General features: G+C 38.1%; 1 protein-coding gene across 2 annotated transcripts in view; it reads right to left on the bottom strand.

Annotated features, from left to right (window-relative positions):
• Positions 1 to 23,694, bottom strand: part of Dis3l2 (Dis3 like 3'-5' exoribonuclease 2) — a 63,838-nt gene that overhangs the window by 27,346 nt on the left and 12,798 nt on the right. For both annotated transcript variants that reach the window (XM_083136609.1, XM_083136608.1), the window contains exons 4-6: positions 21,463 to 21,633; positions 19,543 to 19,735; positions 5,254 to 5,427 (exon numbers count right to left, since the gene is read on the bottom strand). In XM_083136609.1, coding sequence (XP_082992735.1) covers positions 5,254 to 5,427; positions 19,543 to 19,735; positions 21,463 to 21,633 — 538 coding nt within the window. The remainder of the gene's footprint in view (positions 1 to 5,253; positions 5,428 to 19,542; positions 19,736 to 21,462; positions 21,634 to 23,694) is intronic.

The raw sequence follows: 23,694 nt of genomic DNA, 5'->3' as shown, positions 1-23,694 counted from the left end.
GAGGCAGGCTATTATATGAATGAGGAAGCCTGTAGAAAAGAGACCGCTGTAGAAGGAAGTGTCTTGTGGTGGGATTGTGAAAGAGCTTAACATTGCGGGTTGGCCGTGTGGGGAGCACACAGGTGAAATTTGTTGAGCAGAAATTCACATTTAATTTTAACATTCATGATTTTGTGCAAAAAATTTCATGTCTGCTAATTCGCGACAAGTGTGTGGTGGTCTGTTTTGTGAAGGTGCCTCAGAGAAGGTATTCTGTGGCGAGCAATGGTGAGGAAAAAGTTAAGGACAGAATCAATCCGGGAAAGATTTGTTTTGGAAGCCATGGTCCAGATAGGAGAGCAGTATTCAAGAATGGGGGAGATAAGGAATTTGTAAAATATGCTGATGGATGATTGGTTTTGGATTACAGTGAATCTGTACAGAAGACCGAGAAGACGCATTGCTCTTTTAGTAGTGTTCGTAATGTGCTCATAAAAGTTTAGTTTTTCGTCGATGGCAACTCCAAGATCTTTTTGAGAGGAAATTTTTTTGATGGGATTATTTTCAAGATAATAAGCAGAATCGAGTTTGTTCCTTTTTAGGGAAATGGTGAGGCAGGAACATTTCTTAGGATTCAATTGAAGTTTCCACTGGCGACACCACACAAGTAGTTTTGTAAGAGCTTGCTGTAAGATTAAAGCATCATGTTCTGATGAGATTTCTGTGAAGAGTTTACAGTCATCGGCAAACAGAAGTATATTTATAGGGAGAGAGGACAGTCTGTCGGGGAGATCATCCATGTAAAGAAGAAACAAAAGTGGGCCTAAGACGCTCCCCTGGGGAACTCCAGACAAAGCAGGAAGAAAGCTGGAAGAGGTGCCAGGAAGGATAACACAATGCTCACGTGCACTCAGATAGTCTTGTAGTAAGGATAGAAATTTCCCATGGATGTTAAATCTGGATTGTAATTTGTGAAGAAGGAGATTACGATTTATAGTATCGAAGGCTTTTGAAATGTCCAAATATATAACGTAAAGCTGGGAATTATTTGAGATAGACTGAGTACCATGTGAAAGTAATACCGATAGATTGGTCAAGCAAGAGCTGCCTAGAAGGAAAAAATGCTGAGCAGTATTTATAAGGGGAGATGTAAACTTTAGCAACATGTGAAGGGTACAGGGGAAAAAAGATGAATGTCACAAGAAACTGGAATGGAGTTAAATGAATTTTAATGTTTGAAACGCTCTTACATCCACAATATGGCTTAGCACTGTATGAAATTTTTACATAATCTGAAAAATTATATTGTTTAACTAATGATATAACAGTGTGTCGAATAACGTAAACACGAAGAACACATTAATGCACATTTTGCAGGTGAAAAATGATGAACGTCCATCATTCGCACAGAAAAAAAGGCAAAGAAAGATGAATGTCCATTTGAATTGTAAAATACTTTAGTAAAGAATATGAATGCTTTGTGAAATACACAAATGAAATAAAATGCTTTTTAGTGGAAAGAACATGAACATTAAATAGAAGAAATGACAACTGTCTCTTATAATATACATCATTGGTACTAATATTGGGTAACTTCAAATTCTTTTGAAAGTCAAAACATACTGGCTCGCGTGAAGTCATCTTCTGACTTGAGAGACGTGCTTGGCGTTTCCTTGTAAAGAAAGAATCTGCCCTTCGCAAATGGAGCTCTTGTTGATTGTTGAGGTCTTGCAACTGTGCGTGTAATTGAAGTTTCTCTTCATGAACTGATGAATTAGACAGTTTGTTCCCAAGAGTTTGTTTATTGACTTTGAATTCATCGCATGTGCTGCACGTATCTGTCCGTGGATAACCAAAAGCGATGTTGAATTTTGTGTTGAAGAGATGACGATACGTTTCATATGATACAGAGTTCGTGTTTTTTTTTCCTTATACATGGCATGGAGGTTTTTTATGTTCAATTCTTCTGGTAGATAAACACGTTCACTGCCATGAAGGCTATAATGAGATCTCCTGCTTCTAAGGGATTTTATGTGAGAGTATACGGCATTCAGAGTTTCCCATTTTAATTTGTTTGGTCTAGTTTTATGCTTCCCACGCTCATCTTTACCAACAGAATCTGTCAGTGCTAGTTTAGACTGAATTGTCTGTACACGCCTTGCACTGATACCATGTAAAGCCAAAAATGCCTTGTAACAAACAGGTAACTCAGCCATTACACCACCTCTAAGTACACGGACTTTGTTACTGTATGAATGTGTATGTAAATTGGCGTCATCCTGATTTTGTCTTGGCCTTCTTCGTGAAACATCGTTAAGAGTAATTAAACCCCCTAGATAACAGTTTTGTGCATTATAATTGTCCATTCTATTAAATTGCTCGAAGAATTTCAAACGAGAGCACTTGCAGTCTGTTCCTGTTTCATGAGTACTACACAGCATTTTCTTTCTAACATCAATCACCCTTCCAAGATGGGGCCTATTCTTTGTTCTCCCAAAGTTATCATCCACTTCTGGGTTACTCATGGCGAACACTGTGAAACTAACAAAACCTGCATTCAAACTCACAATGTCAGAACTGAGACGACAATGCGTCTTTACTTCAGTAAAGGCTGTTGCGCAATGAATCCGTATCGTACGCGATGATCTATTCCTACACAATGGATGGACAATCATCATTTTTGCCCTGTAAGCCTAGGACATCTATCGTTTTTCCCCTGCACACGTTTTTTTAAACCTTCATTAAATATGTGTTTCTCAGCACTTTTAGCCTGTTTTGACATTTTAACCGCTAGTGTGGACTGCCTTTAATATCAAGGAGGCAAAATATCAATTTTTGTGATTTTGTGACATTCATCTTTTTTCCCCTGTACCCTTCATGTCTTTAATTAATTTCTCACAGACAGTGGAGAGAGGTGACAAATATCATATCAGTCTATACGAATTTGTGGAGTTCTTGTCTCCATATTTATAGATAGGTGCAATATTGGCCATGTTTGAACAAGTCGGGAAACACTCCTGTAAAAAAACACTTAAGTAAGAGGCACACAGGGTGAGCCAAGGAGCCAGCAATTTTACGAAGAAAAATTGTTGGGATTCCATCTTGGACTAAGGACTGGCGAAACGGCAAAGAGGAGAGGAGAGATTTTTACTTCTTCAGGGGAGGTTTTAATCGAATAGTGTGTGTGTGAACCGACAGACTTGACTATAGAAGAGGTTCAGAAATTGTCTCTGAGGAGAAATGTTCATGAAAAAACACATTAAAAAGTTGTGCTCTCTCATCTCCTACAGCGGTGGTAGAATTATGCACAATTTCCATCGGCACACGCAGGTTCTGCTTTCTTGAATTAACTAACGAAAAGAACTTCTTTGGATCAGTCATACACTCTGATGTTAAGTTATTTACATAATCAATATACTTATTTTTTAATAGGTTTTTTGAGTGCCTCCGAATATCACAGAATGTTTTATAAGTGTGTTCATTCGGGTACTCTTTCCACAAGCTCCAAACCTGTTTCTTGTTTTTCAAAATAAGAATTAGCTCACTATCAAACCAAACTGGGTATTTCGCAGAGCACGCTTTCTTGGTGAGAACAAAGTCATTTATTGCAGCATGCAGAACTTCCACAAACATCTCCACGGCGTCGTTGATCTCTTCCTGTTCCAGCAGGAACCAGTGCTTGGCGAATTTCATTCCAGGGGGCTTTTCGCCACAGGCGGTGCAGTCCGTTCTAGGATTGGAGGTTTTTGACCTTCTCAGCGGACAGGAGGTGCTCAGCGACATCAAGAGAGGCATGGTCTGAGGGTAGCAAGTTCCTTCGTGGAGTTATCTTCATTTCATACAGTGTTGCCAGCACATAGTCCAAATTACTTTCACCTCGTGTTTTGTGCTTGTTATGTTCCTTCAACCCAATGCCGTGTATGAAAGTGTCGATAAACCATTTGTCATTTGAGCAATTGACACTTCTGGTGGTTGGATTTTCCCAGTCAATTGAAAGATTGAAGTCACCACACAACAGGACATTTCTACACTTCATGGCTGCCAACACCGAATCCCTGCAAGCTTCAAGGATATGCAGGGGAGAGTTTTTGTGCGGGCGGTAGTAGGCACCAAGAATAAGTTTTTCACCTTTCAGAATATTAACTTCCACCCAAATGATTTCACAGGCTCGACTTAGATCACCACGTAGTTTACATTTCCATTTCGTGTTTAAACAAATCATGACACCAACCCCACATTGATTTAGACAGTCATTTCTAAAAATATTAAAGTGCTTGGCGGACGGACGTTCAGCGTCACTCACGGTATCATTCAGCCAGGTCTCGGTAAAAACTAAACAGTCATATTGTATTAATTCACTGAGGTTTATAGCACAATCAGAGAGCTTGTTTTTTATGCTTTATGATAATATACAGAGAAAGCAGTTTCATTTTGATTTGAGGAACCGAGGTTCAGGTGGATGTTGCCGCACACGAGCGTGAGGCAGAGAGGTGAAAGTGCCGGACGATAGTTTGCTTACCTCGTGGTTTCTCCCCTTGGATCGGTGACCGCGACATGGCTGCAGAGAGTCCAGGTACACCAACCGCAGGAAATAAAACTGTTTCCCAGGTTCCATCTATCAAACTTAAAGAGTCAATACTCAACACTGACACACTAGGAACCTGTTCTCCACAAATACGACGATGAGGCACGCAAATATAACAAAACACCAGAAGAACAATTACACCGTTTGCGTAGGAAAAACATGCTCCGAGTACGATTCGCCATCTTGTGGTGCTGAACAGTTTTGCGATAAGAGAAGAAGTAGGTTACTTCCAGAAGTGCTTCCAAAACTAGTGTTTCTGAAGTTGAATCTCGCAGCATAGAATTTCAAACATTAAGAACAGGAATTAATATTGCATGTCAAAGAACTGCTTGTGTGCTAATGTTAAATCTTTTGAGAATCTATGTTCTTCTTAAAGGTTCACATAACCACTTTTTGTAGATGCAATGTACATTTGCATCTCTTGAGAATATATAATAACGTATATACATATGATATGCAATAGAAATGTACATAGCAAATTTATTTTTGTCATGCTGAAAATAACATTCCCATTTCTGTTTAATAATCCTATGTATCGGAATCGGTTAAATATCGGCATCGGTTCCAAAAATTATCGGTGAGTATATCGGCATCAGTAAATTTCCTGCTTCGTCACATCCCTACTTTCTATGTTATTTTAATACTTATTGCTCTCCATAATTTCTCACAAATGAAAAATAAAATCTTACCTGAGCATGCTCGTAGGCGAGTTGAGAGCAAGAGTTAATTACAGATCTTGTAATTCGATGACGCACGATTTCGGCCTCAGGCGTCATTTCCCAAAACACTGAAACGGCCAACTTGTCCTCTCCTGGCAGAAGTGAGCATAGCATACATAGCTCCTCAGGCAACATGTGATAAACCTCAAGTAAAAAAACAAATGGACAGTTAATATGCTTATTTGGCATCTCTGTTTACATTTACATGTCTTCTCTTGATGTTAACGTAAAAGGATTTTCATGGAATTGCCAAAGGCAAGGAATCTGGCTTGCAATTTATCATTTCTGATTGCATGTGAAGACTTCAATGTTTTGAGTGGATTACTGAATTTATTTGGAATGTGGTGGTCGAGCTAGAATGGAAGTCACTGTTTAATAAGAGAAGTGTTTAAGGTATTTGCATATACAGAAAGACAAAAAAAAATTGAACAATCATTCAAGCAAACCTAGTTCCCTCTTCCATTATTTATTTGTTTTAATAATATAAATATGTGAAGATTTATATCATGTACCAGAAATATAAATAAAACACATGTAAGTCTTCATACATTTGTTTTAATTACAATTAATGATTGTTTATTGTGCATAGTTTAAATAAATACGGAGAAACTAGTACTCACTTTTATTCCAACCCACTACTGGTCTTGCTAAATATATGAAATACAATAGCTATCAAATTCAAAAGGTTCAAGTCAAACACACTGCCCACACGCTCGTATACACCAAAATCAAGGAAACACACGCCATGATGCACTTTCTGCACGAGCTAAACATCGATAGAGGACAAGCGCACCACACTTGGATTCCCCTACTACAACAGTAATCGGCCGGAAATAGCAGACGACACAGACAGAGATGCACGGTTAACAACAGCGCACCTAGCAGCAGCCAGAGAACTACAAACAAAAGACGCATGCCAAGCAACAGTACAGCAAGTTCCAATGAGGGTGGTGGCAGTGGCCACTGAAATTAATCGAAAAGAAAAAAAAAACAGCTTCGCGGATAAAAGTGAGTACTAATTTCTCCGTATTTATATACTACCGTGTCTCTTTTTCCCAATTATGAGTGCATAATTTGTTACCAAGAAAATTTATAGCAGAAAGTAACTGTGGAAGTAACTTACGGTTACATTTTAGATACCAGTAACCAAGTTACTTTTTAAAATTAACTTTCCCAAGATAGTGCATACCTCATGGAATACATGGACACCGGGATAGCATTGGCCAGACTTGTTGACAACACTGACCAATCACAATACCAAGTACTGGGTTCGGCCCTACTAGAAATTCTTGATCACAATTATTTTCATAACCCACTAGGTTGTCAGTAGAATGGACCATCATAAAATTTTTGCAAACACTGACAAAGTACTAATACAATATTTGAAGGTCTCGGGTGTAAAACATGGTGACTGTTTGGGATAGATTAGTGTATGTATTATTATTTGTGTTATCAATGTGTGAAAATTTGTGTATCTTAAGTATTCATTATACTTGTCGCCACTAGGTGGCAGGACAGTGCAGACTCTGCTTCGGAGACTGTGCAGGGCGTGGTACATTACGGGAAATACCCGCACTGTACGAATAACAACGAGAGAACAGCGAGAGACTTTGCTACACGGTGGTCGACTCCATTCCAATGTAGTCCAGTGTCAGTGTACATTAAATAGTGTATATAATCAGTCCAGTGTTTAAATAAGAAACGCAACATTTTATGGTCATCTCCGGGCAGGATTAGTTTACCGAGTGAACAATCTCTGTGAGATATGACGTGTTACGCATCAGAACAAACGTCTCAACTCGCCCGCCATGGAAAGAACGAGTGTTTTCGCGCGGTATCGAAGTGACTTTGTATGCAGTGTTCCAGTTACAGAAGTGTACTGACATTCGTACTTACGTCAATATATGGTTGCATGTTATGTGCTCAATCGTAGAACTTTCTGTGTCACAGTACTTATTACGTATTACGTGTAATTTTCGATCACAGCGGTTACGCGTGTGGTTTGAACAGACATTCCGTATCGTTATCGCGCGTACGTCGAATGTTTTGTTACAAGACCGAATTATACACGGTGGTATTCAGTGGACAATAAGTTATTTGTTACGAGAACTCATCACGGGACTGAGTATCATAAATTTGGACAGTTTCAAGCATCCACTACAGTATCCTGCTGTCGGCTGAAGTGACGTCATCGCCAACACCCAGGGAAGCTTCAGGTCAAGGTCAGTAGTTAGATAGGCTCGCACCATATTTTGTTTACTCTTTCCTCACGTACAATTTCCTACATATCTTTCCCTCTTTCTTTCGCGATGGATGAAGAAGAGAAAAGAGTGTTGATACGTAAGAGAGCTGGTTTTAGGGGCCAGTTAACACGAACACAAGCATTTGTTAATTCCTTTGAAGATATGGGGGAAGTTCAAGAAGTAAGGGTCCGTTTGCAGAATTTAACACCTTTGTGGGAAAAATATGATGAAGTTCAAACACGTTTAGAAGTAGAAGATATAAACGAAAATCATGAACCTCACAGGGAGGATTTTGAAGAAATTTACTACAAGGTACGGGGTAAAATGGAATCCATTATAGAGAAACATAAACAAGCACAAGCTGCACCTACAGATAGATCGGATGTTGTAAACAATGCTTCATCATTAGGCACCAAGCACATCAAATTACCCACGGTATCTTTACCCACGTTTCACGGTAATTATCAGGATTGGTTAGCATATTCAGATGCATTTCAGGCTATGGTTCACACAAATGACAATATTCCTAAAATACAGAAATTTCACTACTTGCGTTCATCATTGGAATCTGAAGCAAGAACACTTATAGATACTTTACCCATGACTGATTCAAATTACGATATTGCATGGCAATTGTTGAAAGATAGGTATGAGAATAAACGACTGATAGCAGCAAGTCATGTCAATAACATCTTGCATGTGAATGCAATTAACAAGGAAAATGCCACAGAATTACGTCAGTTCATCAATGATGTCACCAGTAACTTAAATGCTCTTCGAGCCCTTGAATTACAAACACCGTTAGAAGATGTTATTTTGATACATCATTTTTTGGCTCAACTAGATTCTCACACAAGAAGGGAATGGGAATTAAGCCATACCGATCAGTCGTTCCCTACACTAAAGGAACTGTTCACCTTTCTAGAACAAAAATGTCAAGCTTTGGAATCAATGAAGTCTGTTCACGTAAACAAAAATGTCAATGAAAACAAGGTTAGCCCTAAACAGAAACACACCCGTCAGTCAAATTCTTACCTGACAACTACAAATACACAATGCTATTTCTGTAAATTAGCACATTCCTTATATTCATGCAAGTCTTTTGCAGGCGCAAGTCTGAAGCAGAAACAAGAGTGTGTGCGCAACAACAAACTTTGTTATAATTGTCTCAGATCGAATCATAATTTTAGGAACTGTACTTCAGGAAATTGTAGACGCTGTGGATTGAAACACAATTCACTGTTGCATCCAGACGAAGGCGGTAAACGAGGAGGTCCTCTAAGACAAGACCAAACAAGGAATGACTCACCAGACACGAGGAATGAAGCTGCAAGGACAACTTCAGTACAATCTTCATACTGCACATTTAAGAGTAAACCAAGATCACACGTTCTGCTATCAACAGCTTTAGTAGAAGTCATCGATTCTAGGGGACAGCCACATACATGTAGAGCTCTCCTGGACAGTGGGTCTCAGTCAAACTTCATCAAGGAAGATCTTGTTCAGAGACTACAGTTACGAAAGCAGAAAAATCATATTCCAATCAGAGGAATCAATAATGTTTCATCGGAAGCCAAGCACAGTGTAGACATTCAGCTGCGATCAAGAGTGTCAGACTTCCAGACTTCACTTACTTGTCTGATACTCCCACGCATCACAGGGAACGTACCTTCTCAAGTTATTCATCATGAACATTGGAAGCTACCAACCGACATTGAGTTAGCAGATCCAGATTTTTACAAACCAGAAGGGATAGATCTACTAATTGGATCGGAACTTTACTTGCACTTACTTCTTCCTGAAAGACAAACGAGAGATGAAAACTATCCAGTTCTTCAAAATACTGAATTAGGTTGGATTTTAGCAGGTCGGATGGAACAGCCTTTAGAACCTAGTACACCCACAGTAGCATGTTTTGTACGCATGGAGGATAATTTGGATTCTCAATTACGGCGTTTTTTCGAGTTGGAGGAAATGTACTCGAAACCAAAAACAGCTGAAGAAGTAGCTTGTGAAAACCACTTCAATCAACACACCACCAGAGATGAAACAGGGCGTTTCATTGTTCGTCTCCCATTTCGATCAGATCATACAGAGCTAGGACATTCATACAACCAGGCATTATTCAGATTACATCAGTTAGAGAAGAGGTTTCAACAACAACCAGAGTTGAAAGAGGAGTATGGCAGAATACTCGAGGAGTATGAAATATTGGGACACATGAAGCCAGTACAACCAGATCTAAATGAAGATGATGACTTGTCATACTATTTACCACATCACCCAGTATTCAAACCTAGCAGCAGCAGCACGAAGACCAGAATTGTTTTTGATGCATCAGCAAAAACAACAAATGGAGTCTCATTAAACGATATACTGATGGTCGGTCCAACTACACATGACGATCTTCAGTCTATAGCTCTTCGCTTCAGAACGCACAAGGTTGTATTTACGGCAGACGCCGAGAAGATGTTCAGACAAATTCTGATTCATCCAGATGACACTAAGTTTCAACGCATACTTTGGAGAAAATCTACAGATATGCCAGTACAAACGTTCGAGCTCACAAGAGTCACATTTGGTTTGGCATCACCGTTTTTGGCGACCAAAACATTGCAGCAGTTAGCTGAAGAGGAAGCAACCAAGTTTCCGAATGCATCCAAAGTTTTACAACGAGATGTTTACGTTGATGACCTTCTCACTGGAGCCAACAGTATTGAAGAAGCTAGACAATTGCAAGGAGAACTAATCGATTTACTGAATTCAGCAGGATTCTCTTTGAAGAAATGGTGTTCTAATCATCCAGAACTTCTTGAAGCAGTACCAGCTACTCATAGAGAAATGCAACTACCATTTCAGTTTGACAAGGGAGCAAGCGTTACGGCTTTAGGCCTCACGTGGGATCCAGTCACCGATAAATTGCAAGCAAATAACAAGGATATAGTGTCATATTATGAAGACAACATCACTAAACGACAAGTAGCTTCTATTGTCGCATCAATCTTTGATCCTTTGGGACTAGTGAGTCCAATAGTAATTTCTTACAAGATATTTCTACAATTATGGTTCCATAACATGGAATGGGACGATAAGTTACCAGATCAACTCAACATGGAGTGGAAACGTTTGTTTCAACAGTTACCAAACATTAATCAGATACAAGTTAACAGATTTGTGCTAGTTCAAGGAAAAGTGGTTGACATTCAACTCCACGGATTTTCAGATGCATCGCAAGTTGCATATGGCTGTTGTTTGTATCTTAGATCAACAAATGGAAATGGTGAAACCACTGTACATTTACTTTGTTCACGTTCACGTGTGGCACCTATAAGAAGGATCACTCTTCCTCGTCTTGAATTGTGCGCTGCTTTGTTGCTGGCGAAACTAACACACAAGGTGTTACAACTACTACAATTGGAAGTCAGTAGAATCAATCTATGGACCGATTCGAAGATCGTACTGGCGTGGCTAGCATCACCTGCAAGACGATGGAAAACATTTGTAGCGAATAGAGTTTCACAAATTCAAGAATATTCTAAGCCTCAGTACTGGAAACATGTAGTGTCAGCACAGAACCCCGCAGATTTAATCAGCAGAGGGACAAATGTAGACTCACTACACACCTCTCAAATGTGGTTTCATGGCCCTGATTGGCTATCACTTCCAGCAACAGCATGGCCTTCGAGTCCAACATCGTCAAGGGATGATGACTTCGAACTCGACGAACTTGAAGAACAAAGAACAACTACAGTAAGTCTAGTCACAAATGCACCAAAAATAGAATTCATCAGCAAATTTTCGTCGTTATTGAAACTTCAAAGAGTGATTGCATATTGTTTGAGATTTCTACACAATGCGAGGAACAAACAAGAGAAACATATAGGATCATTGTCAGCAAGTGACTTAAGATCAGCATTGCATTCTTGCATTAGAAGCGTGCAACACGAAGTTTATGGCAAGGAAATACGAGAATTGTCTTCTAACAGTCAGGTGTCAAAGGATAGTCAACTTTCAGACTTGCATCCTTTCCTAGATGACAAACAAGTACTCAGAGTTGGAGGAAGACTTAGGCACTCACAGCTACCATATGATAGCAAACATCAAATCATATTGCCACCGAAGCATCATTTAACTGAATTGATCATTCTTTCAGAACACCACCGGTTATTACATGCAGGACCACAACTCCTGATATCTTCATTACGACAGGAGTACTGGATACCAAGAGCCAGACAAGTGGTCAGAGCTATTCTGCATAAGTGCCTCATTTGTTTCAAATTAAGAGCATCTATTTCCAACCAACTCATGGGACAATTACCACCATCCAGAATACAGTCCACTAGACCATTTCTAAACACTGGAGTTGATTACGCTGGACCAATTATCATAAAGCCGTCAATCACTAGAAGCAAATCAAGGCTGAAAGCATATGTAGCAGTATTTGTATGCTTTGCCACAAAGGCCATACACCTAGAATTGGTCGGAGATCTCAGCACCAAGTCATTCATTGCTGCTTTGCGAAGATTTACGGCACGCAGAGGAAAATGTTTGAACTTGTACAGCGATAACGGAAGAAATTTCGTCGGTGCCAATCGTGAATTACAAGACTTGAAGAATTTATTCCAATCATCAGACTTCAGCAAGTCTTTAGAAGACCATGCAGCTCAGGAAGGATTCAAATGGCATTTTCTACCACCCAATAGCCCAAATATGGCTGGACTTTGTGAAGCAGGAGTGAAGTCCATGAAGCATCACCTGAGGAGAATCGTAGGGAACTCTGCTCTCACTTTCGAAGAACTTGAAACACTCTTAGTTCAAATCGAAGCCTGTCTTAACTCCAGGCCCCTCACAGTAATGTCACATGACCCTACAGATCCCAGTTTTATAACCCCTGGCCATTTCCTTATTGGTGCACCCCTAACTAGTTTTCCTGAGCCTAGTCTGACTAACATCAAAGAATCCAGTTTATCCAGATGGCAGAGATTGCAGCAGATGTACCAACAACTATGGGACCGTTGGTCAAAGGACTACTTGCATTCCCTGCAGCAGAGGACCAAGTGGAACACCCACAGGAAGAATTTGGAACCAGGAACAGTGGTCTTAGTGAAGGAAGATCACCTACCTCCACTTACATGGAAACTTGCTATAGTTGAACAAGTGCATCCTGGTGCGGATGGACTAGTGCGTGTTGCAACTGTTCGCACGTCATCTTCAACCTATAAACGTCCAGTTAACAAACTAGTGCCTCTTCCAATAGATCATTAGTTGTACTTTTGTTGATCGACTCGATCAAGAGGGGGGACTATGTTTGGGATAGATTAGTGTATGTATTATTATTTGTGTTATCAATGTGTGAAAATTTGTGTATCTTAAGTATTCATTATACTTGTCGCCACTAGGTGGCAGGACAGTGCAGACTCTGCTTCGGAGACTGTGCAGGGCGTGGTACATTACGGGAAATACCCGCACTGTACGAATAACAACGAGAGAACAGCGAGAGACTTTGCTACACGGTGGTCGACTCCATTCCAATGTAGTCCAGTGTCAGTGTACATTAAATAGTGTATATAATCAGTCCAGTGTTTAAATAAGAAACGCAACAGTGACAAAATGCAGGTTTCGAGATATTGAAAGTGGATGTTTCAAAAAAATCTGATTTAAAAATTAAAATAAATTTCTAAACTATTTACAGCAAATATGATTCACTTGTATGTTTACTATCATACAAACATGATATTTCATCCGAATTATTTTTTTCGGTGGTGCTACATGCGATTTGTTTGAGGGTTGTTCAAGGAATTGTTGTAGTTACCATGCTTTACATGCACAGACATCATCAAAATAAGTGATCAGATACCGCTTTATTCAAGCTCACTTGTGATGTCAGTTCAATATTATTTTGACAGATTATTTATAACAACCGTAACAATTTGTAATACAAAAATGAAAGCCTTTGGTAATAATAATTTCATTCAATAAACAATAACAAGTTTTTGCTTTCCTATGTCTATGACAGAAATTAACACCATTAGAAAAGTAGACATCTTCGTTTTCTTATCTTAGTATTTTTAAAAAATAAGTTCTGAATGGTTGTGATTAAAAATAACTTCCTTATATCTATATGGAGATCAATATTCGTAAAGAAAATATTTATATACAAGTGGTTTTTTAGCTTCACATATCAACTTCACACACACAGAGGCTATATTTAACAGTTGGGCTGAAAAGTTCGTAGGCTAACATAGTAAAAAATATTTTTTTGACAAAATTCGATTTTATTATTCAATATAGTTGCCTTTGAGGGCGATACAACGATTATAGCGGTCATACAATTTTTCGATGCCATTTTTATAGTACGATTTCTCTTTAGCCTCAAAATAGGCCTCAGTTTCGGCGATTAACTCTTCATCAGTGCTAAATTTCTTTCCAGCAAGCATTCTTTTAAGGTCTGCAAACAGGAAAAAGTCACTGGGGGACAGATCTGGAGAATATGGTGGATGGGGAAGCAATTCGTAGTCTAATTCATATAATTTTGCCATCGTTTTCATTGATTTGTGACACGGTGCATTGTCTTGATGAAACAGCACTTTTTTCTTCTTCAAATGGGGCCGTTTTTTCGTGATTTCATCCTTTCAACGTTCCAACAATGCTATGTAATAATCGCTGTTGATGGTCTGGCCCTTTTTGAGGTAATCGATGAATATAATACCATGCGCATCCCAGAATACTGATGCCATAACCTTGCCAGCCGACTGTTGCATCTTTCCACGCTTTGGATTCGGTTCATCACGTGCAGTCCACTCGGCTGACTGTCGATTGGACTCTGGAGTGTAGTTATGGAGCCATGTTTCATCCATTGTAATATATCGACGGAAAAATTTGTGTTTATTACGGTTGAATATCGCTAAACATTGCTCCGAATCATCAAAACGTTGTTGCTTTTGATCGATTGTGAGCACGAGCGGCACCCATTTTGCACACAGCTTTCGCATGTTCAAATATTCATGCACAATATGTCCAACACGTTCCTTTGATATTTTTAAAGTCTCAGCTATCTCGATCAACTTCACTTTACGATCATTTAAAATTATTTTGTGGACTTTTTTGATGTTTTCGTCGGTAACAGCCTCTCTGAGGCGTCCACTGCGTGCATCGTCTTCGATGCTCATTTCGCCTCGTTTAAATTTAGCAAACCACTTCTCAACGGTTGATTTTCCTGGTGCAGAGTCCGAATCATGTTTATCAAGCCAAGCCTTGGCTTCAACAGTATTTTTTTCGCCAAAAAGCAATGCTTTATTAACACACGAAATTCTTTTTTATCCATTTCTTCACAATAACAAAAGCTGCTTCACTCACAATGCTATATCTCACGAACTAATTATCCGGCAGCTGTGAAATTTATACACGTATCTTTTGAAGGTTAGTACTAAGTAAAAATCACATGGATTTAATTCTAGTAACGCCATCTATGAGTCAGCCTATGAACTTTTCAGCCCAACTGTTATTACCTCAGCATGCCAAGCAGATTGTGATTCACAAGCCTCTCTTGAAACAAAGCTGTGTTATGTAGATTATCCAAATTGCCTACAATGGCAATATTAGATTTTTGTAATTCAATAAGCAATTTATACATAAGTAGGGAAAGGAACTTCAGGTAAATAAATGTTTTTTCTGCGATAAGATAGAGACCCTCATTTTTGCAAAAATTCTGATCATAGCCTTATATGTCAACACAGCAAATTTTATTTTACATAAAAACACATATTTTCCAGTTTTCCGTATGTAAATACATATTTTGCGAATTTTCATTTTAAATACATAAAATCGCTCATTGACTTCATCTACCTCGAAATCCTCGAAGGAAAAATGTTGATTCTCCCCACCTCTTTCATATCGAGAGTGCTAGGTTTTTTGTCTTTGAACACCCTCGCTGGCAGACTTCTGGCACCTCGCCTACGATCCTATTGGGAGAAAATAGCTGTGAGTAGCTGTGGCTGGCTACAAGTAACGATAGCAAGGCTTTTTAATGAAGCAATGCAGCTATTGTGGCCAGAAGGCATAAAATTTGACAATGTTCTTCTCTTGACAGATGCTGCAGCTTACATGCAGTGGTCTTGCCGTTAGCTACCCCAAAATGGTGCACGTTACATGTGTCGCGCATGCGTTGCATAGAATATGTGAAAAGATAAGAGCTCTTTTTCCCAATGTCGATAAACTGGTTTCAAATGGGAAGAAAGTTTTTATCAAGTCGCCTAGAAGAATAGACATTTTTAAACAAAAATGTCCTGAGGTTCCCCTTCCCCCTACACCTGTAGTTACGCGATGCAGATGTTATGCCCAGAACTTTGAAAAAAATTGTATCTGTTGTAAATGATCTCGACAAAGAAGAATTCTGCAAGAACTGTTGATGGAGCCCTCCTTAAAAGTCGAATTGGCATACATCTCAACAAACCTGTCCATTCTCTCTAATTCCATATGAAAGCTTGAATCGTCCGCGAACACTTTGGCAGCTTCCATTGGTAAAGTCCGTATAGTAGAAACGAAACTGAAAGAACTCACTGGATCTAAATGTCTAAATGTACAGAACTTTTGGGGAAAAACCAAGGTTTTCAAACATTGTGCCAAATTGCATGTGTTTTGGAAGGAGGTGAAGTAGAGGAAGAGGAAGCTTTGGAAAACTTCAGCGTTAGTGACATTTCGTGCTTCAAATATGCAAGAATTGTTTCTTGTGACGTGGAGCGATCTTTCTCACAATATAAATGCTTTTTAGAGATAATCGTCACAGATTTACAATGGAGAATTTGGAAAAAACTATGGTGATCCGCTGCAACTCTTCCAAAAAATAGGTCGCTAAGAGGTAATCATTTAGAAACTAATTTCAGGTGTTTAAAATGCATGTTATAGTTTGTTTTTGTTACCAAATATTTTTATTTTTGTCACATATTTTCCTGTTTTTATCACATATTTTCAACATTTATGACACATAAAAAATAAATATTTCTGAGTTTTTTAGCACATAAAGTTCCGTTCCCTATACATAAGGTTTAAAATAGGGATGTCCTCTTTTTTTTTTGAAAAATTGAAAATAGAAAAATCATTTTTTCAAATGTGAAAAATGGAAATGCAAAAAAAGCAAAAAATAAAAAAGATTTCATTTTCTTCGAAACGATTTTTTTTCCTTCGAAAAAATATTTTATTTCAAAAAACAAAAAAGCAAAAAATGAAAAATCTTTTTTCGAAAAACGAAAACAGGATTTTTTTCGAAAAACGAAAAATGTTATTTTCTTTTCGAAAAACTTTTTTTTCCAAATATTCTTTTTCAAAAATCAAAACCGAAAAACAATTTTTTACCAAAAAACATTTTTTTTCGAAAAACTAAACTTTTTTTCAGAAAAATAAAAAAAACTATTTTTTTTCGAAAAACAAAACAGAAAAACAAAAAAAAAATCAATATTTTTTTCTTCGAAAAACGAAAAATTGAAAATTTTCATTTTCGAAAATTGAAAAACATTTTTTTCGAAAATGGCCATCCCTAGTTTAAATCACTATCTTGAAGAAAACAATTGCCGGCCCCCGTGGCGGAGTGGTTAGCACATTGCACTATGACACCAGGTGTCCTGGGTTCGAATCCCAGCCTGGGCATGGATGTTTTTGAGTGATTATTCATGAATTTCATCATCACTCATCTTCATCTTTGCAAATAAGCCAAAAAGTGACAAAAAAAGCGAAAATAAAAAAATCAATGAAGAGACAATTATGACCTGGTAACTTTGTTGTATTTTTCTTTAACTTGACATGTTTGTAAAGAACGATTTCAAATGTACACAGGGCTTAAGTTTTTAATAGTTTTCACTGATATTTAGCTCTTATGGATTATAATAGTTATAATTTTGAACCAAGAAGAACGCATATTTGCAATATCAACAATAAAATAACTTGCTTTCATCAAAGTCACACACAGCATAAATTCGAAAGTTAATTAAATTGCAATACGTTATTAGGTCCACCACAAAAATGTACATTGCAGATTTAAGAAAAAAATATTTTATAAAAAAACTAAACTGTTCAAAATAATTGATATGATTCAGATCACATTACATATTCCTTAAGTATAATACATTTTTGACGTTGCATGTAAGGCATGGTATCTTAAAGCAGCCTTAAAAATCTAATGAATTTCTGTGACTACAGTTATTTATATCTACTAGAAGAAAAGTATGTGCTTCTCTACTAGATCGCAGTTCACATCCAGGTACGAGAGTAAAATTTAATTCAAAACTGCCATTATGAGCACTGCTGCATGTAAACAATGGTATCTACAGTAGACACCACGTTTTACATGAAATAGAATGTACGTGGCCATGCACAGTTTTAGTTGAATTTTTGATTGGCAACCTCTTCATTCTCCTCATTCTTTGTCAGTGGTACATATTCCGGGTCTTTATGGGAATCATACACACTTTCTAACTCATTCTCATCTTTGCTGTAGCCTCAATACTCGCCAACTTTCTGAGACACATTGCAATTCAGTAACAGCCATTTCGCCCCCATCCTTGCTACTTACCAAACTTTATAATGAACTTTAAAAAGATCTAAGATTAATTACTTACATGTGTGAGTACGATTTGTTGATCAAAACAACGTTTCAGAGGTCAAGACTGCCTCCTCCTTCAGGTTAATGCGTATTCTTAGGCACCAAACATGGCGTCACGTTAAGAAAGCGTTAGTTGAGGATACAGGTTAAAGGTTATGGTAAAAAACACTTACTGAAGAGTTGTTGAGCATACACTGCACATTCGCTTCTCCCAAGCACTGGCCGGGTGGCTCCTAACAGCCACTTCGGACGTTTATTTTATGAGGTTTTAGATTGTGATATGCGCGGTTTTAGATTTGTGTGTGGACAGAATGACTGTTTTTATAGCTACAATGTGGGTTCTTCAGTAAGCGTTTTTTTTTTAACTAACACTTTCTTAACGTGACACCATGTTTGGTGCCTAACCTGAAGAAGGAGGCACGCTTTACCTCTGAAACGTTGTTTTGATCGACAAATCGTACTCACACACGTAAGTAATTAATCTTAGATCTTTTTAAAGTTCTTCATTATTTAGCTGTGAGTAATACGCACATCACAATATGTTATTATCATACTTTACATGAAACAACTGGTATATACCATGACTTCCAACATGTCTAGTTCTGTCATCTGTTGACGAAACGAAACACTTCGAGTACAATTCGACTCCATTTATGATGGACTACACGATGCACTTTGTAACTCCAAAATGTCACCATGTTTTACACCCGAGCCCTTCATTTATCAACACCAGTAACAGAAATTCTACCAATCTGATACAAAATTACAACACTCTATGAAGAATGTGAATATTTCATTAACCTCCTTATTTAAGGCTCATAAATAGGTGACTGAAATGGGTATCTTTGAAAAATATTTGGCCTTTTACTTTACAAAACCATGGCATACAAGTAAATCAGATTGGTAAACTTATTGGCTGCTTTATCAATTAAGTGCCAATTGATCTGACCAATCTCTAGCTTCAAGACGACATGAACTACAGGGTTATTCCAAATGATTGACAGGGTTTTCAGTATTCTTTTGGTCATGAAACATATGACATTTATAACCACACCAACTGATGTGGCAGTGTGGCATATTTTGTAGAAGCAACTATCAAAAAGCCATACTGCCATTGCTGCTGCATCGATCTTTAACCCTTGAGGATCACAGTCAAGTGCTGGACACCTTCTCAGGGTCGTGACCCACCATCTCGTACAGTCATGGACCCACAACCCTGAAGTAACCATTACTGTACAACTGGCCTCCTAGCGGGCAACTACAGGACAATGCTTATTGAGAAATAAAACTTTGAGTGTGTCTCCAATTGGTGTGGTTATAAATGCCATGTATTTCAAAATACTGAAACCCCAACAATCATTTTGAATAACCCTGTATATGATTATAACGTACAAAATGCAGAACATTAAGAGGAAAGATTACCTTTTGAACCAAATACACACTGGTGGCTTTCATCGAGACAACAGAATCCAGGTGCGTGCCTTCCTCGAGGAAGAACGTGACATCCGATATGTGGACTCCAACTTCAAGATTTCCATTGTCCAGAACTTTGCAGGACATGGCATCATCCAGATCACGGGCTGTCAATGGATCAATTGTGAAGATACATTCTCTTCTATTTGAAAAAGAGAATTTCGATAGTACTCTAAGACATGTGTTACACTAATACATCACAATATCATATACCGTGGTGTCAAGACACGGGCACTTGATGCTATCAGTGACAATATGTAGTGCAATATTTATTAAAAATTACACATGTACGCATGCATGCTGTAAGTACAAAAGAATAAAGAAATATACAGGGTCATCCATTTGAGATGTCAGAAAAGTAAACAGTTATATACAAGAGGTTAATGTACGTATATCCGAGCAGCTTGTTGTAATATAAGCAGAAAGGATTAAGTTTCGAGTGAGTGAAGGTTTACAGACTTCAGCCACATGGCGGCGCTAATGTGCATGGTAACAAAGGTGGTGGTCACATCACAACAGCGCTCACAGTATGTCGTATGGTATGCTAATTTTTCGACTATTACATGCATGCTACTGCCGCCATGCAGCTGAAGACTGTAAACCTCCACTCACTCGAAATTTACATCCTTTCTGCTTCTATTACAACAAACTGCTCACAGATATCTACATTACCCTCTTGTAGATAACGGTTTTTTTTTCTGACATCTCAAACGGATGACCCTGTACTTTTTGGTGCAAAAATGTGAAAGAAAATAAGGGTGCCCAGCTAACATTAGTGTAGATATCCCAAGCAGATGTACACACCATTTATCTTATACAGTTATTCCACCTATTATGGTCAATAAAACTTCTATTGAAAGGAATGTGGTGCAGATAACTCTCATGATATGTTTTGGAAAGAAAAGGGAAAACAAAAAATCAAGTACATGAGGCTTCAATAAATTATTTTAGATTTTAATTTTTTGTATGTTATTTAGTTAATGCAAATATATAACATAAAGATGCTGCTTAAAGCTAACTTTATGCAATAAAGATTACATGGTTGTGATGTGATACCCAAGGTGTGCAGCTTTCAATGTTGACATCTGGCTTAACTGTAGGTCTAGTAGCAAGTAGCCCATTTATCATAAAAAGGACTTAAGACTTGACTGACCTTTGGCCGGTGCCAGGGAAGCTGTTTTCATTTTCCTCCCCTTTCGAAAAACGTTTGATATTCCAAAATCTTAAAAAATATATCTACTTAGAATTTCTTCTACAACATTCACATGAATCTGCGTGACTGGCTTTCACTGTTGCCTAGATGTTAAGAATAGTCGCGTGGTTACATAAGTCTGTTCAAGTATTGATACACAACAACGAAAGCAGACAACACGAATATTCACGTGAATGTTCAACAAGGAGTTCTAAGTAGCTGTAATTGAATGATTGTTCATTTTACTTCGCTTTTCTGCCACTTTTGGCTAATTGGGAAGATATGAGTGACATGATGAATGGACACTCACAAACACCCTTACCCAGGGTGGGATTCGATCCCCGGGACCCCTGGCATCACAGTGTGATGTGCTAATCACTTCGCTACGAAGACCAGCTCTAAGTACAAGTAATTTTTCAGATTATGGAATATCATAGCAATTTTTTAAAGGAGAGGAACATTCAAAAACAGCTACCCTGGCATCCACCCAAGGTCCAGCCAAGTTAAACATTTTCAGTTTGGAGAAAATTCTATTTTGGAATGGACCTAGAGTCTCAACTGAGATATCAACTACTCCAGCAGATATAGGCCAAACCCGGGGCCCATTGATCACAGAGTGGTTAGCAATCAACATGGAAATTTAAAAAAATAAACTTTTAGGATACATTTTCACGTACCTGAGATCTTCCCTCTTGTCAATTTCCGCAGGTGAAATCTTGTACGGCATCATCGGAAGGAAAGACAAACAGACTGCATTGAAAGGTTCTGTGCAGAGGCCATTTTCAAGCAATATGGCTTCGGTTTCGGCATTCAGGTCCCCTTGAAATCCGAGGCACTTGGTCAAATTCCTGAAATGAACAAGAATCATTTCCACTTGCTTCTATTCTCATCATAACTTTGTATAAGGTAAGGTTCTCTGTGTCGTGAAGGCATATTTAGGGGATGTGGGGGTAGGGCATTTTGGAGATGATGTGATCAGCACCATGCTCTAGCCACTTTTACCTCCCCCCTGGATTGCTCCCAAGTACGCATTGATTAGAGGCTGGGCAGAGCCGGTTTATGCTGGAAAATTTCAACCCCAGGAATCGAACCTGGGTCTCCCGCATGGCAGTCAGACACCCTACCAACTGGAGCAACACAGAGGACCTTGTAGGGTCCAAAGTATTTAAGTCACAGACCCGTGATCATGTTTGCAGCTTTTCCCCCTTCAAATCCCTCCTGAAGCCAAACTACATCACTCTTGCCACATCTCTTTTGGAGAAATATTGCTTTAAGTCATAAAGAATGAAATACAGATCAGTTATATAGTACTGGAATTGTAGCCTGGAGATTACTGAAAAGAATTGTTTTTGTGGCAGATCAAAGACTGCCAAATGCCCCTAGCCACAGAGGTGCTCTCGACATTTGAAAATACTGGCTGGGTCAATACCACTTTGAACTCATACTGATGCCGAAACTCTTACAGATTCTCACCGATACTTGAAAATTGTAACAAGTTTAAAAAGTTGTTCAAAATATTCATTAATGTTATTGCGTAAGCATTCCACACCAATTACGTGCATCAACTTGCTTTAAAATATTTAAGAATTATATTAGAATATTAAAATAACTGGTATGTATGCACAAAATCCATCTTCCCCACAATGCTGGTGCAAAATGAATGAAAACTTCAAACTTTGCATAATTCCCAAGAAAATAAGACACTGTGAAAGTGTCGCATGGAATTTTTGTGGACTTTGCGAAAGATGCAAATCAATTTGTAACCGATACATCGGCATCAACTCAGCCCTAGAAAATATCAAGGATGGGTTGAATATTTTATGATAATTTCTTGGCTCATAAAACAAGATGAAACAAAATTATTCTTTTTAATAGATAAGTGGTGCAATACAGAAATTATTTTTTTAATTTTAAACTTCTTTCTGCAAGATCTTAGCCTTAGAAAACGTTTGATCTTGATATTAATAATTTCTGAGATAGCAAACACTTTAGTTTTTTTTTTTCATGGACAGACAGGAAGATTGAGTTAATCTGTTACTTGAAAGGTGTAACAACCTGCCAAAAATTATCTTTGTAACTCTTGCAGACACCAAGATATGGGTGCATAATAGGGATGGCCAAATCTGGATATCGGATAATATTCTACCTGGATATCACATATTCTGATAACTGGATTATTTGGATATCCCAATTCTCCTCAAAATGTCCGGGTATCCAAATGTGTGCATTATCCGGACAGTTTTATCATTTTACGGGCTATCCACATTTTTGTATTTCACTGTATGTATTTTCCACAAATCCTTAATCAAATCGGTTCTATTTGCATTTTCTGTTGCATTTAAAACAGATATCAGATAATTTCAAATCCAGATATCAGTTATCCGGATTTTGTGGGATAAGGGTCCTTCTTTTGTCAGTTTTCCTGATTGGTATCATAAAATTTGTAACTTTTATTGGTATTTTGTATTGCTATGTCAATTTAGTTGCACACATGACTGGGAATGATTCCACAGGAAAAAAGTTTGAGGAGAGAGGTATCTTATGGATATCTATACTGTGCTTGTTAGTCAAGTTTAAAAGTTTTGAAAAAAAAATTAAGATGTTGAAGTGTAAAGTGGGAACATTATGAGTGTGGTGTTTCTCAAGCAGATATTGGTCGAAAGTACTGTGAAATTCATTCATCTGAAATACACTATGAAATTACAGTGAGAAGAAGCAATTCACACATAAAGAAGAATTACGCACACTGCATCAAACTATATACAGGGTGGCAGATATTGTATCTACCAACTTCAAATGACAACGGAAAGACTGTGAGTGCTTGTAGTATGGTTATGAAATAAAAATATACACATAGGCATTTAACAGTACAGTCATCAGTGCACCTTGAAAATAACGCCCTCTAAATG

The sequence above is a fragment of the Lepisma saccharinum genome, chromosome 15 (genome assembly GCF_977018435.1).
Source record: "Lepisma saccharinum chromosome 15, izLepSacc3.1, whole genome shotgun sequence".
NCBI classification, from domain to species: Eukaryota; Metazoa; Arthropoda; class Insecta; order Zygentoma; family Lepismatidae; genus Lepisma; species Lepisma saccharinum.
The sequence above is the reverse complement of the archived record's forward strand: the minus strand, read 5'-3'. Positions and strand labels throughout refer to the sequence as shown.